General features: G+C 43.5%; 2 protein-coding genes across 6 annotated transcripts in view; both read left to right on the top strand.

Annotated features, from left to right (window-relative positions):
* Window positions 1-9614, top strand: part of RFX4 (regulatory factor X4) — a 129925-nt gene extending 120311 nt beyond the window's left edge. For all 5 annotated transcript variants that reach the window (XM_073324380.1, XM_073324390.1, XM_073324399.1 and 2 more), the window contains one exon: window positions 8094-9614. In XM_073324380.1, the coding sequence (XP_073180481.1) occupies window positions 8094-8366 (273 nt within the window). In that variant the 3' untranslated portion in view covers window positions 8367-9614. The remainder of the gene's footprint in view (window positions 1-8093) is intronic.
* A 6383-nt stretch (window positions 9615-15997) lies between these two features.
* RIC8B (RIC8 guanine nucleotide exchange factor B) overlaps window positions 15998-21073 on the top strand; it is a 59682-nt gene continuing 54606 nt past the window's right edge. The window contains exon 1 of the mRNA XM_073324456.1: window positions 15998-16196. Within this exon, the coding sequence (XP_073180557.1) occupies window positions 16110-16196 (87 nt within the window). The 5' untranslated portion in view covers window positions 15998-16109. The remainder of the gene's footprint in view (window positions 16197-21073) is intronic.

The raw sequence follows: 21073 nt of genomic DNA on the forward strand, positions 1-21073 counted from the left end.
GTTTGCTGCTTAACTGGACACTGAGTAATTTAGGCTCCAACATTTTTTGTTTTGTAAAACATCAAGTACTTTCACTACACTTATCTTAATATGAAGAGCTGTGTTTTCATGAACACGAAACCATATTTGTCTTTAATATTTTTAAATGTCTAGTAACTGAACATATGACACAATACATTCATCTCCAAGACAGACAGATCAAACTGATTGATTTAAACTTTCCCCTATGATGTTGGAACCCAAACACAATAGCATTGCATTAATGTATAAGAACTAGGAAGTGACTCTGATTGGACACAGAATGCACAACTCACATCTCTAGTTTCACTGTCCAAAGAAAATGTCATGTAAATATAAGGACAATCCTCTTAAACCTGGGACCGCCAGAGCCAAGAGCATAAGCCTCTGTAGACTGAGGTAAAGGACTGTGGCCCTGATGCCAAAAAAACACTTACGCAACTGCTTAAGACCATTCCTATTTAGGACAGCACTTTTAAGCATGTGTTTAAGTCTTGTGCTGAATAGCGATATGTTCCAGAATTGGGACCTACTTCTCATAGTTAGAAGCTGAATCAAAGTCATATGTTCTATAGATCTTCATGGATTAGGCAGAGAGGGAAAACAACACATGTTGAATAGTGGATGACACAAACATTGCCAGGCCAGTGCTCAGCACATGTGACAGACCATGAAAAATGTGTCCCATGAGTTTCAGGAGAGGTGGTAATGCTAGTCTTTGATCTCCTCGTTGTGTTTATAGTGACAGCAATTTGGGGCAGCACATGGTTTGTTCAGTGCACACTGATGACTGGATCTCTACAAATGTTTATCTCTTTAAGGCCACAGTTCCCTTGGAATCCCAATATGACAGTAGTTTAGTTTATTGCATGAGTTTAATGTGGGCAGCGAAGTGCCTGGAGGTCTACTAATGAAACAGGATTATAACCCACATGTCTGTGGGTATATGTGACTGGACACACCTTCTGCTAGATAGCACACATGCATGTTTACCTGTGTACCTTCTCATAAATAACCTCTTCGTTCCTGCTAATGCTCACTGTGGTGTGGGATACACTGGTAGCACTGGTAACTCTAATACTACTATGCTCCTTGGGTGAAATTTGGGGTTGTACCTCTAAGAAGCACAGCAGAGAACTCACGCCCTGGGGTTGAGCACAGAGGTTAAGGTTGCTTTAAGCCATGGTTGCACTTTGCATGGGCTGTTCCAGGACTGGAGAGGCCCCCAACATAACTTAGTCCTGAAGTCCTGTCTAAGTTACAGTAGCTTTGCAGGGCTGCCCTATGGGCTGCAGCACTGCATGAGCAGCCCTGCCTCTGGCATTCCCTTCACAACCACTGACATGCCCCGAGGCCAGGTTTTGTGAGGGGTGGAGAGGTCCATGGAAGGCAGTCTTACTCCTGTCTATTTGCGATGCTTGCTCCAGGGGAGTTCTCTTCCACCTGGAACTAGTTCTTTTATACTCCCTTTACACCCTTCTTGCCTGCCTTAATGGGGCTAGAGAAGGGATGAGAACCTCACCCCAAGTGTACTATATCCCTACACAATAGCTTTCCCTTTTCCATATGTCCTCATCCCCCAATAACCACATTATAATCCTGGAAACTGTAATACCCATTAGAATCAGCCAGTTTCCTTATATTTAGTCATGACATTAAGAATAAATAAGGACCAATATGTCCAAATCCCATTTAAGAAACTTGAATTATTGTTCTAGAAGATATGAGTTCATAACTGTCCATCAGACTGTTATTTACTCAATTGAAATAGTCATGTACTTCTATTGGAAAGCAGAAAATGACATTTTAAAAAGTAAGCATTGGTAACGTTTTCAAAAGCCCCTAAGTCCCATTTTCAAAAGTGCCTAAGTCACTTACCCTACATCTGTGATGGGCCAAGACACACCAAATCTAGCTTTGTACAGAAAAGAGTCAAATTAAAGGTTAGAAAGGAACAACCAATCCATAAATAGCTTTTATTATTAAATTCCATTAGATGTTACTGTACAACTTTCCAAAAAGTTCATTTGTAACCAGGTCTTTAATACAGATATAACTTTTGACTAGGTACTTATGAATCCTAAAGATAATGTTTGACGTATATAATAATGACTTCCAATGCTGCTCAAAAGTGTGAGCTAATGCAATATAAAGTTAGAGCTGCGTTCATAAGGAAAATATTTTGCTATTTGGACAGAGACACCTTTCACCTTCTTGCATAATCAACCGGCTTGCTAAAGGGTAAGGATAAAGAGATTATTCTTCAGCCTTGCTCTGAAGGAACTCAGACTCCTTTGTTGGGAGAAGACACTTAACATAGTATTTTCTAAAATAATACTAAAAGAAATTGAGTTAATTTAAAATTTTTGCGGAAAGGCCTTAACAATAATCAGCTTAAAGTCACCCAAACTTAAAGGAGTTAGTGTTTCTTGTCTAGTTTAAACAGCAGTGGTAGCAGCGAGTGTGAGTTGACCCAGAAAATAGTAATTTCCTGTCAAGAGCCCTCCAACAAATGTCGCTTTTATATCTGGCAAAGATCACTAGGCCCCAGTGTTTTGAGTTCAGCATGCTTAAGCACTCTTCATTAAACCGGATGTAAAGTGTGAAAGGTGATTCAGGCAGCCTGGGCAGGCATCCGCGCAGATGGCTATGCTTTGGACACTCCAACAAGGCTGAATAGATGCTTCATTGGTTGAGTTAATAGTCAGGCAGGGGCCAATGGGTACTTTAAAAATATTGTCTTTCAATGGTCTCTTCACTGTAGGGAAAAAGAAGTCACTGACTCATTTGCAATTAGCTGACCTACCATTACAAAACTTTCCATGTTGGATTCAGTCATAACAGAATTTATTGTAAAACAGTAGATATTTGGAGTCCATATTATTTTCAGGCAATTATTCTTTTTATATTCATGACACATTCATAAACACAGCTGCATCTGGGGTATTTGACTAAACAGAAAAGCAGCATACTGTATCCTGTCCCCTTATGCTCAGTCATTAGCCCTTGCTCTCAAGTAAGCCTCACTGCGACATATTAACTGAAAGTGGGAAGGCAGATTAGCTCTCCCTTTCAATGCATTATGGAGTTTGCTCCATAGGCTAAAGCTTAAATCCAAAAATGGCATCTTTTTCATATGTTCATCTACTCTACCTGCCAAGTGAACTGCATTGTGTGACTCCCTCATACAATGATGACATGGCATGATCTGGAGAACCTGTGAGGTTTCCCTAGAGACCGTTCGGTTTCCCTTGAACGTTGTTGAAATTTTAGAAGCCTGCTGTACATCCCAGAGAGAGCTTCTTCTGGAGTGTATAAGGTCCTCGTTCTCAGTTCATGCAAGGAGGTGAAGTCCTGGCTTTGAATCCCAGCCTTTGCCTCACATCTTCCAGTAGGAAATTGTAGCATGTCGGGATGGCAGATTGTTCTAATCTGATTAGCAAGAGGGAAAGTTGTTTAGAACATCAGGAAGAAAAGATTTTTTTAAACCAGAACACTGGCTCCAAGTGTAACAAAACTTCAAGTTAACATTAAATTCTAATGTGAATTAAGAAATAAATCCATCACAATGTTTATAAGACAAGATCTTGATTCGGCCAATATAGTATTTTCCCAATTTAGCTCTAGTTCAGGCCAAGCTTCACACAGTGGGCCCTGGAGAGTACACATTTTTCATTTAAATTATTCCTGAAGCTTTTACCTTTTCCCATATGGTTCATCTTTATCCTTGCACCCAGTGACATAGGACAATTTGTGAACATTGCTCCTAAGGGGCTTCTGAGGCTAGGAAGGAGAACAGCTCACAGCTTTGGCCACTATAGAGTGGGACATTGCGGTTGATTTAATGACCTCCTCTGAACAGCCCTAGCCAACACATTAAGTTGGCTACAGATAAGGCCCTTTGTTTTAAGTTTTTACTGATTTTTACTGAAAAATTCCCAGGTTTTACAAAAGCTGTTATTCTGTTTTTACTATTTTCACCCAAATTTTGGACCACACAAGTACATGAGACTACTGATTGTTACATTACATTAGGTAGATGTGTTTATTTTAATAATAAATTAGTCTAGGGTGAATGAGAGGCTGTCTGTTAAAGTAAGGCAATGCAGTGGAAGACACACACATATATGCATGCATGTGCATATGGGTATGTACTGTTAATGTACAGTTCATCAAATAAACTACAGCATTAAACTGCTTTACTTTCAATACTCTGATTTTTCTCTATTTGTTGCTTTTTTCTAGACTCCCATCCCCCAATAATAATCTCAATATTTACCCAGAAAACTGTGAAGTAAACTTTTGCACTGATTTTTGCCCATTTTTAAATTTTTGTAATAAACACTGACATTCCTGTGAAATTTTAAACAAAATAGAAACTGAAAACAAAGGGCCTTAGTTACAAAGTATTGTTTGACTGTACTCTATGGCAGCACATTTGTACAGCTGGACATATGGTAGAGGTGGTCTATATTTCCTAGCATCCTCATATGATTGACTGAATGAATTTCAGAGGGATTTTACCTTCCCACTTCATATATTGCTTATGTGGTCCAAGAAGATTTAGTTCTTGAGCATATTAATGGAAAAGATCTTCCAATGAGTTTTTCACCTGACACTTTAAAGATATGAAAAGTTTTTAAACTTTACCTGGAACTACTTAGATTTTATTTAAATATTTATAATTTCTTTGACAGACTGCTCTAAAATCTCCAATCTTTACCAACCAGATTACTATCCCATTAAAGTAGACTGCCATGGTCCTAAATTCTAAGCCTGATTCAGAGACTGACTCCCTCTGTGGCCTTAAGTCCCTTAATGTAAAATTTCAAGACTTGATTTTCATTGGTGTTGAGCACCTGCAGTTCTCATTGTCTTCAATGAAAGCTCTAGGTACTCTGCATTGAAAATCAAGGCCTTTAGGGTGAAATAACGGCCTCCGAGTTTTCCTGTCAAACATTGTACAGGAAAATATAATATGCTACATGTGTAGAGATGAGAGCCATGTGATAAAGTGATAAGCCATGTGTTAAATGAATGCATCATGCATCTCTGACCTCTTCACCTGCCCTCTGCTAACTAATCCCTCTCCCCAGGATTTAGCTTCAAACTGCTGCTGCCATAAAAAGCAGCTTACAACAGAAAAGTTTCCCTCTTTTCCTTCTAATGTACCCCTACTCAAAATTATTACATATATCACTACATGGTCCATGACTTGTTTTCTGCCTCCCAGCTATAGAGGGCAAACTCTGCTCTCTTCCCTTCTGTCCTGCCTTCAGCCTGTCTTCTTTTTAGCAGGAGGCAGATATCATCCCCCTCTGTTCTCCTGTTTCCAGCTGTCCCTTTAGACAGACGGAGTGTAGAAAGATTCTTTTCCGTAACTCACCATCCCACCTCTTTGTAGAAGCTCTCCAGTTAGCAGGGCTAGTCAGGAATTTTCCACCTGAGTGATTAGCTCACAGAAAAAGCCCTTTTTGCAAAATCAAATTGTTTTGTGGGAAAACTTCCCATTTTGCTAAAGAAAATTATTTTTCTGGCAGGGAAAACTGAACTCTCCAGCTGCCTGCCTGCAGAAAGTAAAATGGATAAGAGTCTTCCAGGTGGGCAGCCGGCAAGCTAAAAAAATCCATTTCAGTTCTCCCAAAATGGGGTTTCCCATTTGTGGAAAATTTTCAAATTGGGATAATTTTTTTTTAAATGTGATATTTTTCACAGAAAGGGATCTCCGGATTTACCAGTTAGTTCCCTTCTAGGTGGACAGACCTTAGCTCCTCTCTGCAGAGGCTGGGAGACAGGCTTGTAAACATTTAAAGGGGACAGACCGCCTTTTTCTAAAGGTCCTTTTATCTTTCCTCTTTGGAACGCAGTAGAATGAGCAGGAAGTGTGACATTTTAAGACCTGCTGTTTATTGGATAATGAGTTTCTTGATCTGAGTTGTGACAAATTTGGCTTATTTTCTGCTTGTGGACTATCTTGCAACAGTTATTGTTTTCCTGACTGTATTTGAAGTTTGAATTTAATGATTTGTTTGCAAACCATTTCTTATTCTGTGGATGAATTGCAAACATTAGTATTTAATACTCAACCTATTAAATATAAACTCTGTTGATGTGATAGATTAGATAAGTCACATGGTTTTGTTTGGCTCCTGATTGAATAGGTAGGCTTACACTTCTAGTGCATGTGTTCACATGTGCAAATTTAGGCTCCAATCCTGCTATCTGATCCCTGTGGGATGACCCTACCCTTATACAGAGCCCCACTGACTTCAATGGGACTCCATATAGGCATAAGGGTCCACTCATATGGATCAACTTGCAGGATCAGGGCCTTTTAAATTCAGTTTCAGAGAATATTAGTGCACGCAACTTTAAAATGCACTTTACCTGAACATATGTGTGAATAAAGCTTGAACATTTTGAATGTTTACTAAGAGTCTCTTATAGAGAGTTGCTATGGTTTTGGCTGTCATTGCTGAGTAATGGCATAGCATTCATTAGTAGAAAATGCTCCGTTTAAGGCTGAGAAACCTCTCATCTCCCTGTGTAACTTCCTACTGTTTTTCCTCTCTCTTTATCTCAAGATTTCACTTATCACTGCCCCTTCTTCTGTTGCCTACCCTGGTATGTCTATTCCCATATTCTTTTGTAGTTAGCACCAGTTCTTATCCATAATACCCTCTCTCTTCCTTCCCTTATTTTCCCCAGTATTGCTTTCCATTAAAACAAATCTCCCTTCTTCCAAGGCCTCCAGCCCCAAATGCTGACCTTCCTCACAAAACAAGTTCATCCACTTTCTGCTTGGTCTTCATCTTCCTGCGGCTGCCTTAGGAGTCTGCCTCTCTACTAGTCCTCCTCTGCACTATCCCTCTCTCTGTCAAGACAATGCATGTGGCACCAAACCACCACCTGACTCTCTCCAGAACATCTGATCTGTTACTATGCAATCTTTACCTCCTTCTGGATGATGACTTTGAAATTCCTCAGGTGGCTTAGACCTGATTGTTAAACCCTAGTTTCTCTCCACTCAGTGAGTCTATTCCCCATTTACAATGGAAAAACTCCGTGCCTCTAAATATGGAGGGTGTTTGGCTATCATTGCCAACCCTGCATTTAAATTTTTCCCTCTTTCCAGCAATACCTACTCATCTTCCAAACAGTGTTCCCCATCTTCCATCACCATCCAACCCACAACTCTCCATAATCTGTAGGCTATTTTGGATTAATAATACGTATGCTCCTTTTTCTCCAGGAAGTAGTACCATATTCTCTCATTTTCTGTCTGCTTAATTGGCTTCCTCTTCATCTCTGAAACTAATTAATTACAATTTCCTTCATTCTCTTTAAAATTCACAATGGCCTCCCACAAGTGGTACTATCATCCCTCTCTGTCTTTCTGTCCACCTGCTGCCCACCTACTTGCTCCGCTCCTCCACTCAGGAGTTCCTTTCTGTCTCCACCACATGATTCACCACGATTTTGTATTCCTCTTCCACTTTCATGCCCAGCCTGTCCACTGTTGTCAAACATCTACCAGTGTGGGACAGACTTTTATTTATATTTCCCATTATGAAAGTTACTGAACTCCTCAAACTTGGTCAGCCTTGGTATAATCGAAACATGCATTGCTGGTCAATCTGTTCCCCATTCTGTTCCATCTAAGATCCTCCATCTAATCACTTCCTGTCTTTGAGCCTGATCTCCAATGCCCTGCACGTAGTGTAGTTAAATCAGAAGGGTGGAATATAACACTCACTTTGCCTTGCTGTAAATGACCACGCAAGGTGTAGGGCGATGAAGAATTCGGCCCTTTAAAGTCTGATGTTTCAACATTTGTTTTTCTTTAGCTCTCAGTTAACAGTCTGTAGAACATCTCAAGTGGCACACTATAAATGTTCGATAAAAATAAAAGAGAATGTATTGCTAAGAATATTTACCATTATGAATTTACTGATGACCTTTATAGCTCCTTAACAATAGTTCCTACTACAAAGGCAACATGTATGCTATTGCCTGTTCTAACTTTTTTTTAATGTGTGTGTTTAACATTTTTAAAATTTGTTTTTATTTCTAAGTACCCTTTCAACAGCCCGACATCCAGGATGGAGCCCTGTTTGATGAGTAGCACCCCAAGACTGCATCCAGCCCCTGTAACTCCTCGCTGGCCAGAAGTCCCATCAGCAAACACGTGCTACACAAGTCCATCCATGCACTCCACAAGATATGGAAACTCTAGTGACATGTACACGCCCTTGACAACTCGCAGGAATTCTGAATACGAGCACATGCAACACTTTCCTGGCTTTGCCTATATCAATGGAGAAGCCACCACAGGGTGGGCTAAGTGAAAATGACTCGTACAGCATGAGCCCCTATATCTAATAAAGACAGAAAAACTTTATATCTGGCTATTACATGGGACTTTATCTGAACATTCGTTAACGGACTTGAAGATAGAATCGATCCTGGACAGATAATTTTAGTTCATAATCTGAACATACTGCAGACCAGTGTGACGGCGTGTTCCTGTAACAAGATTTAACTGTTACTATAGAGCATTATATTGGCCAAGCTGTGCCTTTTTTTTCTGCTGTGGTATGGTCTGGCGCTGTTGTGATGTCAGTTTCACTGAGCCATTCTCCCCCTCCCCCCTTATTGACAAATGTTAATTAGTCTTTAAGGAAAGATGTTAGAGAGAAATCTATTTATAATTTGAGATAAAGACAAAAAGTTGACCATAACAAAGCTCTGGCACCTCTACTGGGTTCTTTAGAGACATTCTGTCAGGTCGTTACTTGTTGTCCTAAATTCCTTTTTTGGGCTCCTTAAATGGTATGTGTTGTTATAGGCTTCAGTTTACACATAACTTTGTATATTGATGCACCTTTCTGTTGATCAAATAAGTGTTATCCGTACAAAAGAAAGACATGTAGCATTGAATGATACACTGCCTTAAGTTGACTGTGGTTCTTATTATATATGTATTTGTATTAAGTTTGCACAATCTGGTTAAATGCAACAGCTCTGGTCTGTAACATCAAGGTTAAGAAGGGATTTTTTGAGACTGGTAAAGTGTTGGATTCAGAGCCACTTATGTTAAATACGATGATACTAAGCAATTATATAAAAGTGACAATACAAAACAAATTATTCATTTCATTACCTATCGACAGGTATGAAAACCACTCTTCTGATTCCTTCACAAGATGACAACTCAATATGTGTCTACAAAAAAATAATTCAAAGCTGTGCCTTTGAACTTATTCTGTAATGTGTATGTGTGGGAAAATGTATTGTATTTTTGGGAGAATTTTTAGTAGACATTTTCTGTCAGATTTGTAGGTATTTGTGAGTTTTTGTTAGAATTTATTAACATAGGTTTTTCTTCTTATTATAAAATGCACCAAGCAATTATGGTGGACCTATTACCCTATGGGTAAGAAATAAATAAATGGAAATATGACATCGGGCATTTTAGTAATTGTTATGTAAATAAAATCTTTGATAACACCCAGTGTGATGATAACCATGTTTATGGCTAAAATGGAAATAAATATTATTTGTACAGTTGTGCAAGATATATGAAGGATTTTCACACTCAGATAAAAAAGTTTTTGAAATTAAATATATTTTATTTTAATTTATTTGTACACAGTGACCTTTACAGGCTGACAACTCTTTAAACAAATCTTAAATGTGGTGGCATATGCCCTTATCCAGCAAAGCACTGAAGAATGTGTGAAACTTTAAGCTCTAAATAGTCTTATTATCTTAAATGAGATTGCTGGGTTGCTTAAAGTTACAAATGTGCTTAGTGCACTGCTGGATTGGAGCCATATCCAAGCCAAAGTCTGGTGACATCGTTCACTCAAGCAATCGCACTGATGAAGGGAAGCAAGATTTGTCTCTATATAAATATAACTTTTATAACAAGGCCAATGCCAAATAGTGCTGGAAAAACAAAGCCTTTGTTTTCTTAGAACAGTGAATAAAGGGGCCAAATGTTCAGTCCATGCATACCCAATGTCCTGTTTAGGTCAATGGGGTTATCACAGAGTTACTGGCCACTTTAAGAGGGAGCAGGATCAGTGCATCTGCTGGAGCAATTTTCGTCTGCCCAACTGGGCATAAGGGAAAGCACCTGGGCCTTTTGAAGGGGAACAGTGGGTGGTGGTGTTGGCATATGCCTATGCATACTGCAGGGAATAAGATGGCTCCTGCAGGGCTCTGTGTGTGCAGGCGAAAGGCCTGTGGAGAAGGCCAAACTCCAGGCAAGAGATACTGGGAAAGCAGAAAGACGGATCCTAAGGGAGGAGGGGCTGTTCCCAGCTTGAAAGTGGAAGGATGGAGTGTTTGAACTCTGAAAGGGAGATAGACACTCAAGAGGAGGGGCTATGCCCAGCTTTGGATAAGGGCAAAAGAAATTGACTTTAAAGAGAGGTCAGACCCTCAGTGGCCAAGGGCTGGGCCAAGCTGAAACTGGGATGACGTCTTCGGCGGTTTGAGATCTGCTATGAAAGATTTTGTGCAGGACTTAATAAATGGGACCCCAGAAGGGGAATGTTTTGAATATCTGGACTGTGTGGACTTTTTAAAAGGCTCTGAATGAAGAGGAAAGTGAGGCAGGCCTCCGTAGAGCCACCTCAGGCCATGAGGGGGGCACTTGGGAGGTGGCCAACCCTTTGACAGGGGTACACATTGACTGCAGAATTGAGTTGAAAATTTGCATGAAATGAGTTTTTGCTAATTACAAATAATGAGCCTGTTGGCTAGATTGTTAAGGGTATTTCGGCACTTTAGGATACAGATAGTCACCTAGTGAAATTTTCAAAAACACCAGCACTTTTGAAAATCCCGCTGGGTGCATATCTGCATCTTTAAGTGCCTAAATATCTTTAAAATCTGGCTCTGGTTCTCCATTATGTGGTTACACCAAGAGAAAAGCGGAGGTAAAATTCTACTAGATCAAATGATATTCTTTTACACTCAGTCTACAGTCATTTTGCACTGGTGTAAATGACTACAAATGGTGCAGGGAAACTGAGAATCAGGCTCAATGTATCAAATCCTCCTTTGTTATAATTCAAGGTATCCACAAAAAATGTCAAAATATCACATAGTTAAAATGTTTGGTGAAGTTTATAAGTAGCTAAGCTTTAGCAGCTACAGTTTTGAAGTATTTGGTTTGGATCAAGGTCCTGATTTCAGTGTTCTTTCTGTGTTTGTTTAATCAAGGCATTGAAATTGTTAAATATAAAATGCATACAGATATGTACCTACAGCCAGACTGCAATCAGTGCACTGCAACTCATAGGGAAAGCAAATGCTGCCAAAGAAATAAAATTTGCCTTTTCTCCCAAAAGCTCTCAAATCATTGAACAGCAGCCCCTCTGCTTAGCCAAGCAGGGCCCACCTGTGACCCATTCTGTTCACTGACCCTCCATGAAATACTTTGTCAAATTCAAGGTTTTGGTCTTTTCAATGTCCCCTACAGAGGAGTGGCCTAAGTTACCCAATAGACTGCTGATTCTGACCTGGCATGACAACTGCATACCATCAAAACAGTCTGCCACGAGAGTGAGGCTCATGTGGGCAGAATGGAGCTTTCTCCGCCACTAGCACTAGAATCTGGAGTGGACTCTTGGAAGAGATCCAGGTGACCTGAACCTCAGCTGCTTCTAAGCAAAGTGCAAAATCTACCACTTTGCCTTTCCACAAAAACAGCACGTTAAAATCAATAAACAAAGCCCAGTCCCTGCTGACTGGAAGGAAGAGAAACAGAAATATATCCTTATGTGTACACACACATTTTAGAATCTGGGGGATGTGCTCAGATACCATGATGATGGGAGCCATATGAAAACCCATGTGGGTGGATAGATAGAAATCATATACAGTGTATATAGTACCATTGAAACGCAACCATCTCTGGGATGGAGGACTGCAGCCAGCCAGCATATAGCACATCAGTGCTGGGGAGAGGGACTTTTGGTCAAAGACACCACAGCAAACATCTGCTCTTATGAAAAGAGCCACAGGATCTTTAATGACTACACAGATTAGATAGGACCTTGGTTTCGAAGGTCTCCCCCAGAACACACACACTCATTTCGTCTAATTTAGAAGGATGAAAGGCAGAATTGTTTCGATAGGGATTTGAATCTGTAATTCTAGGAATTATTACAGAGCAGATGCTTAGACCACTCAGTGACCTCCCCTGCCCGCCCACCTGAGCTCCTTGACCATGGCAACTAAAACTGTTGTGATTTCATAGCCACAAATTTTAAGTAAAGTGCAACTATACAAATGTCTCTGGGGAAGTCCACTGTCTTTTTTTTCCCCCTTGAGACCACTACAAATGCATTTTCAAAATGCTGCTTTTGTCATTCTGGAGTGAAACCCCACTACAACTTTGCAGGATTTTCATTACCAGGTAGAAAAAAGACTCAGCAGGGGAAGAGCAGTGAGAACTACTTTCACTAGAATGAATCCAATTTTTTGTCAGGCTATCTCTTGCTGCTAGGGTCACTACCCTTTGACAAAAATGGCCTCTGACCTCGCCAACCTCACAATTCTGTTGTGACTGACCCTGAAACCCATGAAATTCAGGGGCAGACACTGCTTTGGAAGGTTTAGATAAAGTAACAAACATGGAAAGAGCTCATGGTATGCGCCCTCTGAAAAGGTCTGGCAGCTCTTTGGGGGAAGATGCAAATTATTCTGTCCACCTTTCATTGAAATCCTAATCTTTCATATGCTACCTAAGATGTAAACTCAAATGCACAGATGATAAATGACAATGTGCCTTCAAAGTGCCAGTAACTTTTTCTAGAGTCTATCTTTTAGGTTTTAATAAAAAGGTATGTAAGTAATTTGAACATTTATTATTTTGGAGAGAGAGAGGTGTAGAAAGGCTTGTACTTTATTATATGGTATGTAGATAAAAAAACTATCAAAGGATTATTTTTGCTTAATTTCTTTAAGAAGGTACTATGAAGGTGATATGTTTGAGTAAAAAAAAAAAAATCAGATTAGTGTTTAGGCTTGGATTTTGTTCCTCTATGTCCCAAAGGTTGGATGGTGTTCTGATTTTGGGTTTCAGTTCAGCCCACTGTGGATCAAGGCCCTAATTAGACATTCAGAGCCACATTTGGATCTGGATTATTCATACACACATGCACAAGATGTTCAGGAGTGTTTCTATTTGGAGGTCCATTAGTAATTGCTAATGCCCTGGCCTCAGGATATATTCAGCTATGCTATCAAATATTTGAGAGCGAGAGAGAAGTATTCTTCAAGCTTTCTAGGAGAGTGAGCACTCCTGGGAGTCAGGAAATGAGTCTGTGTTGAATAAGTAAATTCCTCTTGAGGGAGACAAGTAGCAGACCCCTCTGAAGCAATGTTTTATTGTTGATCACAAAATAGGCAATTTTCTGCAATCTGGACAGTACATTTTTATTACAAAATGCTCTGAATATGTAAAATACTGTTCAAGTTTGAAGTGTTTTTTTATTGCTGTAAACCTATAGATGTGTATAATGCTTCACAAAAAAATATAGGAACACAAGATCTCTGCCCTTATGTTTTGAGAGCTCATCCTGAATTTTATGCACACCCATAACTCCTGTTGATATCAGATTGCCCTCTTGCTCTTTTAATGCAGCACGTGACATAGTGGGCAGGGGAGTGGAGCAGGGAGCTGGTTGTGACATGCTACCATTCCATGGCACTAATGCTAGTCAGGCCACTATAAACTCCCACCACATCATTAATCTATCTGCAAAAGGATTTACTGTGCATAGGCAACTTTGGAGAGCCAACCATGTTGTCACTTGAGAAGGAGAGCGTAATTTTTGTTTCTAAATGGAAGCTAAGATTCTTGCATAATAACATGAGTCCAGGAGGTGGGACTTGAGGAAAAACACCAACTATACTGAACTCTTGATAGTCACAAGAGATGGTAACGCCGCAGGTATCAGACTTATCATTCACTGACAGTGACACTGCTTTGTTTTCTTACTGTAGAGCTGTGGTTCTCAACCAGGGGTACGTGTACCCCTGGGGTATGCAGAGGCCTTCCAGAGTACATGAACTCATCTAGATATTTGCCTAGTTTTACAAAAGGCTACATAAAAAGCACTTGTGAAGTCAGTACATAATAAAATCCCATGCAGACGATGACTTGTTTATATTGTTCTATGTACTATAGACTGAAATGTAAGTACAATAGTTACATTCCAACTGATTTATTTTATAATTCTATGGTAAAAAATGAGAAAGTGAGCAACTTTTCAGTAATAGTGTGCTGTGACATTTTTGTGTTTTTATGTCTGATTTTGGAAGCAAGTAGTTTTTAAGTGAGGTGTAACTTGAGGCTATGCAAGACAAATCAGACTCCTGAAAGGGGTACAGTAGTCTGAAAAGGTTGAGACCCATTGGTGTAGAGTGCACACAGAATTCAAAGACTGTCCAATTGTGTAGTGTGCATATTTGCCTCTTGCTTTTTATAAGTTTTTGTAGCGGCTGCCTGACCACCCTGACTCTTCAGCTGTTCCAGGCAGCTGTGGTGGCTCCAGCTTTTCTCAGGTGGTCACCAGAATATTTATTTTAAGCTTTATCTCATGCCCAATACCAATGACTGCTCTCTTCTTCAGCTACAGGCTAAGAGAAAGTCAAAAGAGACCTCCTTATCCGCCTTTATGGCTGGAACCTCAGGACACACCCTCCTCATGGCACTTGCCCACCCAGTTCCCACTTACATAGATTTTCTCACCCTTGGACAAAGAGTCAAGACATTGAAGTGGCATCATTGTGCACTTGTATGATGGAACACATATGTTGCATCCAATGAAGTGAGCTGTAGCTCACGACAGCTTATGCTCAAATAAATTGGTTAGTCTCTAAGGTGCCACTAGTACTCCTTTTCTTTTTGTGAATACAGACTAACACAGCTGCTACTCTGAAACCCATCATATACTAATGGCATATCACCCTATGCTGCAATATCGTCCTGCAGGGGTGCAACCAGAATTTGCCTGGAGGGCAGGATAGAGCTCTCCCGCCCCCGCCCCCCCCGCCGCAAGTTTTCTCCTCCTGTAACTCCCCCACACCCAGTTCTGAGCTGTCTGTCACCGTCACTTTGCCTCTAAACCCAGCTCCACGATCTCCACACTGCACCCAGCTCAACACTCCGCTCTTGAGGCCCGCTGCCCCACGCCTAGTGCCCAGTCCTGTGCTCTCTGTTACCCCTCACAGCCCTCCTGCACTAATGTAACTAACTCCATATGATTCGAGGGCATCAGCCCACACCGGGCCAGCGTTATGACCCCGAGGCACAGATGCTGCGACGTGCCTGTCTGGCCCATTGGGACGAAGGGCCACAAGTGGTAACCCCCATAGCGGGATCTGGTGTTTGCAGCCTCCTGCAAAAGGACATAAATGGTTGAGAGCCTGCGGCTGGGGCCGAATGCATGTTGTTATCAGCTGTATTAGCCACCACAGTAGGGACATGTCGTGATGACCATCGGGCCGCTGGGGAAACTGAGGCACGAAGGAGTTGCGGGGGACAAGACACACATTCACACACACAGCACGTCAATGCTTCCAGTGGAGACTGTGATAATTAAAAGTTTCTCTGCCCTCCCGCCCCCGCTAACTCCCCCATCGGCGTAGACCCTAGGGACTACAACTCCCAGCATGCAACACATCACGAACAGGCGGCAGGTCCCGCCATGCATGGCCGTGTTGCTGACGCACTGTACGCTGGGAAATGTAGTCTCTACCAGCCTCGGCCTTGCCTGAGGGGGCGCCGGGGGCTTCTGCCCTGAACTGGGGAGGGAAATAGAGCGCAGCCAATAGGAACGACGAAATGGGCACGAGCCCGCCTCCCCCAGGCCCGCTCCAGCCAACAGCGACCGAACTCTCCCTTCGCCCCGCCTAGCCGGGTGGGGCCGGGCCGTTGGTTTCCAGGGCAAACGTGGCGTCATTGGCGGTGAAGGGTGAAAGGTCGGGGAGCAGCTGGCTGGGTGTTGGCTGCTGCTGGCGGAGGCGCTGCGGCTGCGGTGCCCGCGGCTCGGGAGCGCCCCGCAGGCATGGAGTTGGAGACGGCGCTGGAGGCCGTGAGGGGGCGCGGCGGGGCCGAGGGCCTCGAGCGGGTCCTGGGCCGGTACAACGAGAAGGTAACGCGCCCCCCGCCCCCTCCCAGGCCAGCCCCCCCTCCCAGGCCTCGGTATAAGCCGCCGTCGCCACAGCCCCGGACCTCGGTATAACTCCCCCCGCCCCCGTTAGCTCCCCTCGTGTAACACCCTCGAGCTCCCCCCCCCCCTCCGCCCGGTGTGCTGCCCCGCTCGCGCAGCATCCCCCCCTCCCCCCCCCGCCGCCGCCGTGTAACTGTCACCCCCGCTTCCAGCTCCCCGGGCACAGCGCTGCCAGCAGCCTCCTCTGCGCCCCGGCCCGCCCGCCGGCCCGCTTCCCTCGCCGCCCCGCGTTCGGACCGCGCTGACCCCCCAGCCCCGCGGGAGCCCTCGTAACGCTCTCCCACAGACACCGCCCCTCGGGAGTGCTCCGCGGGCACCCGCGTAGCCCCCCGCGGCCCCCGTTACTCCCCGCAGCCGCCCGCTTCGTGACTCCAGGTCACGGGCACCTGTTATCTCTGTGAAATCCCGCCTTACTCCAGCTCCCCCTTTAACCCCTGCTTCCTGCCGACCCCTTTCCCTCGTGCATCCCTGTCCCTGCCTCAGATACCTTAGTATGTTCCCACTCTTTCCTGCTTCCTCCCGTAATCGTTGTTCTTTGCTGGAATGCCCCTGGCTACTGCCTGTAAACTCCCCCCCACCCTTTTTTTTTAACCTTGTAAATTTCCACAAATTAACAAACACCAGTTATCTTTCTTAAGTGATCCCAAAATACACCTCCCTGAAATAACCCCCTTTGCTCCTTCACCTGGTCTTCACGCCTCTCATTTCATGTGCGTTCCGCCTTCTCTACCACAAATACCTTAGTTTTACTTGGGAAGATATGAAATTAAGCAACGCTTATGTGACTTTCTCTCTCTCTCTTGTTTTCCAAGTATGTGTGTGTGTATGTATGTGTCTGTCTATATGACACCCATGCAAGAAATCAAATCAACTGCAAGATCTTTTAAAAAAAAAAAAGTACGTGTGGCACCTTAGAGACTAACATCCGATGAATTGAGCTATAGCTCACGAAAGCTTATGCTCAGACAAATTGGTTAGTCTCTAAGGTGCCACAAGTCCTCCTTTTCTTTTTGCGAATACAGACTAACACGGCTGCTACTCTGAAACCTGCAAGATCTTTGTTACCCTCCTTCCCCACTCCAATCAAAATCGTGCAGTTACTGGTATTACAGGCTGATGACAGAGCTGAAAAAAATGGTATTCTTATTTCTGAGTGGGAATTTTATTTTGTGAGGGATCAGTAATGAGGCAATTTCAGGGAAGGTTAATATTTACAAGTGTGTGGTGATTTATAGCTTCTCCTCCTCCACTCCACCATTTGTCACTCCTTAGGTTTAGGGTATGCCATGTTTGTTCAGTGCCTAGCATGAAAGGGCCCTGATCTTGACTGGGACCTTTAGGCATTATCTTAATGTATAATTACACCGTAAAATAGTCTGACCTGAATGTCTCTTCACCTTGCCTAGGCTATAAATCACCATGCACTGTATGAATGCTAGGTTTCAGAGTAGCGGCTGTGTTAGTCTGTGTTCGCAAAAAGAAAAGGAGTACTTGTGGCACCTTAGAGACTAACCGATTTATTTGAGCATAAGCTTTCGTGAGCTACAGCTCACTTCATCGGATGCATAAAAGTGGAAAATACAGTGAGGATATTTTTATACACACAGACCATGAAAAAATGGGTGTTTATCACTTCAAAAGGTTTTCTCTCCCCCCACCCCACTCTCCTGCTGGTAATAGCTTATCTAAAGTGATCACTCTCCTTACAGTTTGTATGATAAACACCCATTTTTTCATGGTCTGTGTGTATAAAAATATCCTCACTGCATTTTCCACTTTTATGCATCCGATGAAGCGAGCTGTAGCTCACGAAAGCTTATGCTCAAATAAATTGGTTAGTCTCTAAGGTGCCACAAGTACTCCTTTTCTTTGTATGAATGCTGTATGACTATTAACCTTCCCTGTAATGTCCTCATTATTTATCCCTCACAAAATAACAGCCACGCTCAGAAATAAGAATACCATAATGATTTTTTTAGCTTTGCCTTCAGCCTATAGTACCAGTGACTGCAAGGTTTTGATAATATGGCTGCAGAGTTGGTCAGGGAGTGGATGGGATTGCACTTGAGTCATTCCATTCCTTTCTCTTGGAAGATGGTGATGGGTAACTTCTCATCCACCTGAAGGACACTCTTGGCTAGGGTTCGCTTGTCACTCATCTTGCTTGGTGTATATGTGAGGCCACTGGGTGATGTGGAGACCATGTGGTCTGTGACTGCTGTCAGCATGTGAATAACATGGAGCGCTGTCTCTTTCATAAAATCCAGGAGACACAGCTTATTTAATTTGCTTGTATACCTGGCCAAAATAAGGGCATGAGTGTGCAAGAGAGCCTGCTGAAGCTCAGTTCAGAAGAGGCTGAGCTGAAGATGCTGGCAAGAAGCATCTAGTGGGTGGTGGCAAAGGGCATGTCAGCTTCCATTACCACAGGGGTATGCCCATGTGTAGTCAAGGGGCTTGGGGATATGTTTGGATTCCCTGGTAGCATGAGAGCCAGAAGTTTAGTTTTTCACTTGTTGGGCTAAATTAGGGGTTCTCAAACTTCATTGTACCGTGACCCCCTTCTGGCAACAAAAATTACTACACAACCACAGGAGGGAGGAATGAAGCCTGAGCCCCACCGCCTCAGAGGGGACAAAGCCAAAGCCCGAGTCCCTACTCCTCCAGGGGGTGGGGGGGCCAGCAAAGTCAAAGCCCAAGGGCTTCAGCCCTAGGCAGGGGGGCAAGCTGTAACCTGAGACTTGCTATCCAGGGATGAAACCCTCAGGCTTTGGCTTTGACCTCAGGGGCCTTGGGATTTGGTCCTGGGTGGTGGGGCTTGGGCTTCGACCCCAGCAAGTCTAACGCCAGCCCTGGTGATCCCATTAAAATCGAGTTGTGACCCGCTTTGGGGTCCCAACCCACAGTTTGAGAACCGCTGAGCTAGATGATTGGTTCCATTTTTGTCTGATATGGACTTCATGACATTTAGATTGTTTTGGTGGTGTAAGGTTGCCAACTGTCTAATCGCACAAACCCAGACAGCCGTGCCCTGCACCTCTTCCAAGGCCCTGCCCCCTACATCTTCTCTTCCCTTCTTTCCCCCTCCCCTCCCAATCGCTCACTCTCTCCCACACACTCACTCACTTTCACCAGACTGGGACGGGGGTTGGGGTTCAAGAGGGGGTGCTGGGGGTGGGGCCAAGGGGTTTGGAGTGTAGGAGGGGGCTCCGCGCTGAGCCTGGGGCAGGGCGTTGGGGTGCAGGAGGGTGTGGGCTTTGGGACGGAGTTTGGGTGCAGGAGGGGGCTCAGGGCTGGGGCAAGGGGTTGGGGTGCGGCAGGCTCCCAGAAGTGGTCGGTCAGGTTCGGGGTGGCCAGGCGGCTCTGTGTGATGCCCCTGCCTGCAGGTATTGCCCCCGCAGCTCCCATTGGCTGGGAACCTAGGCCAATAGGAGTTTTTTGGAGTCAGCACACAGGGTGGGGGCAGGACACAGAAACCCCCCTGGCCACCTCTGCGCCTAGGAGCCAGAGGGATGTAGTGGTTGCTTCCAGGAGCCACATGGAGCCAGGGCAGGTAGGGAGCCTGCCTTAGCTCTGCTGTGCCCTGCCCACCGGACTTCTAATGGCCTATTAAAATCTCCCAGATTGCTTTCAATAGCCACTGGGAGATCGAGGCTGATTCCGGGAGACTCCTGGCCAATCTGGGAGGCAACCCTAGGTGGTGTAGTCTATCTTTGAAGATCATTTGACATAAAAGTAGATGCCTTATTCTGTCAGACTGCTGTTACTTCAGACTTTGGAGAACAGCTGTATCTTCTAGCATGCTTTTGGAAGCAATTAAAGGCTTATTTTGAACTCTAAATCTGCTAGATTTGAGTACTAGCTTCTTAAGTTGCCACCTCTTCTTTCTTGTGCTGTTGCAGCTGCTCATCTCAGCACAGTACCAGCTCAGTCTGAATCTTGGCCATAGCTTGTATCCTGTACCAAGGCTTCTGGGTGGCTTTGTCTGTTTTGTGCGGAGTAAGCTTTTCATTTCTTTACATTTCTAGCCCTGTGATTTGAAAGGAAAACCTTTATGAATGGGAATCAGTTCATGGTTGTCTTCCTAGGTATGAGATGGATAGAAACGTATCTCAATTTCTTATTGAGTGATGTTTAATGATGACAGTAGCAGTTTTACTGTTGATTATTTTAGCAGAAGCCTCCAGCTACCTGGGGTTTTGTTGGAGATTGAGCAGAGTATCTCAGCATGTTCTTGCCTAATTGCTGATAGACTTGATTGTATCCGTTAGGGCTACTGTCAAGGTATCACCTGTGTGTGAATTTCTGCTCTGGAATTCACTTGCCTGTGGCCCAACAGAGGGTTTAGATAACTGTCACCTGAGGTATGGGGGTTTGTGCCTGAGGGGCAGACTGCAGGAATGTAAGGCCGAGAACTGTATTTTTGTTAAATTCCGTATATGCAATCAGTGTCTGAATGCACATAAATATCTAATACTTTATCTCTGTTTGTCCCCCTCCCTTCTCAACAACCCCACCCAGCAAAAAATCCCTCACTTGGTCAGACATGCCAACCCCTACTCATTTGGGGCAGGGAATGGCTTGGGAAGCTTTCCTTAGTAGGATTTAGCATGTAAGCTGTGGTTAAAGTTTCTCCTTCTGATGACTGGAGGTTTTGCTGTGTATTCCAGAAAAACTTGGGCTGCAGGAATGAATCTCTAAACATGTTCCCAATCTGACCCATCCCCTGCCTATTATGGTCCTTACAAAGAAGTCTTACCACAGTGTTTCTGTGTCTCATTTATTTAGCCTCTAAGGCA

This window comes from Lepidochelys kempii, chromosome 1 (assembly GCF_965140265.1).
Source record: "Lepidochelys kempii isolate rLepKem1 chromosome 1, rLepKem1.hap2, whole genome shotgun sequence".
NCBI lineage: Eukaryota > Metazoa > Chordata > Testudines > Cheloniidae > Lepidochelys > Lepidochelys kempii.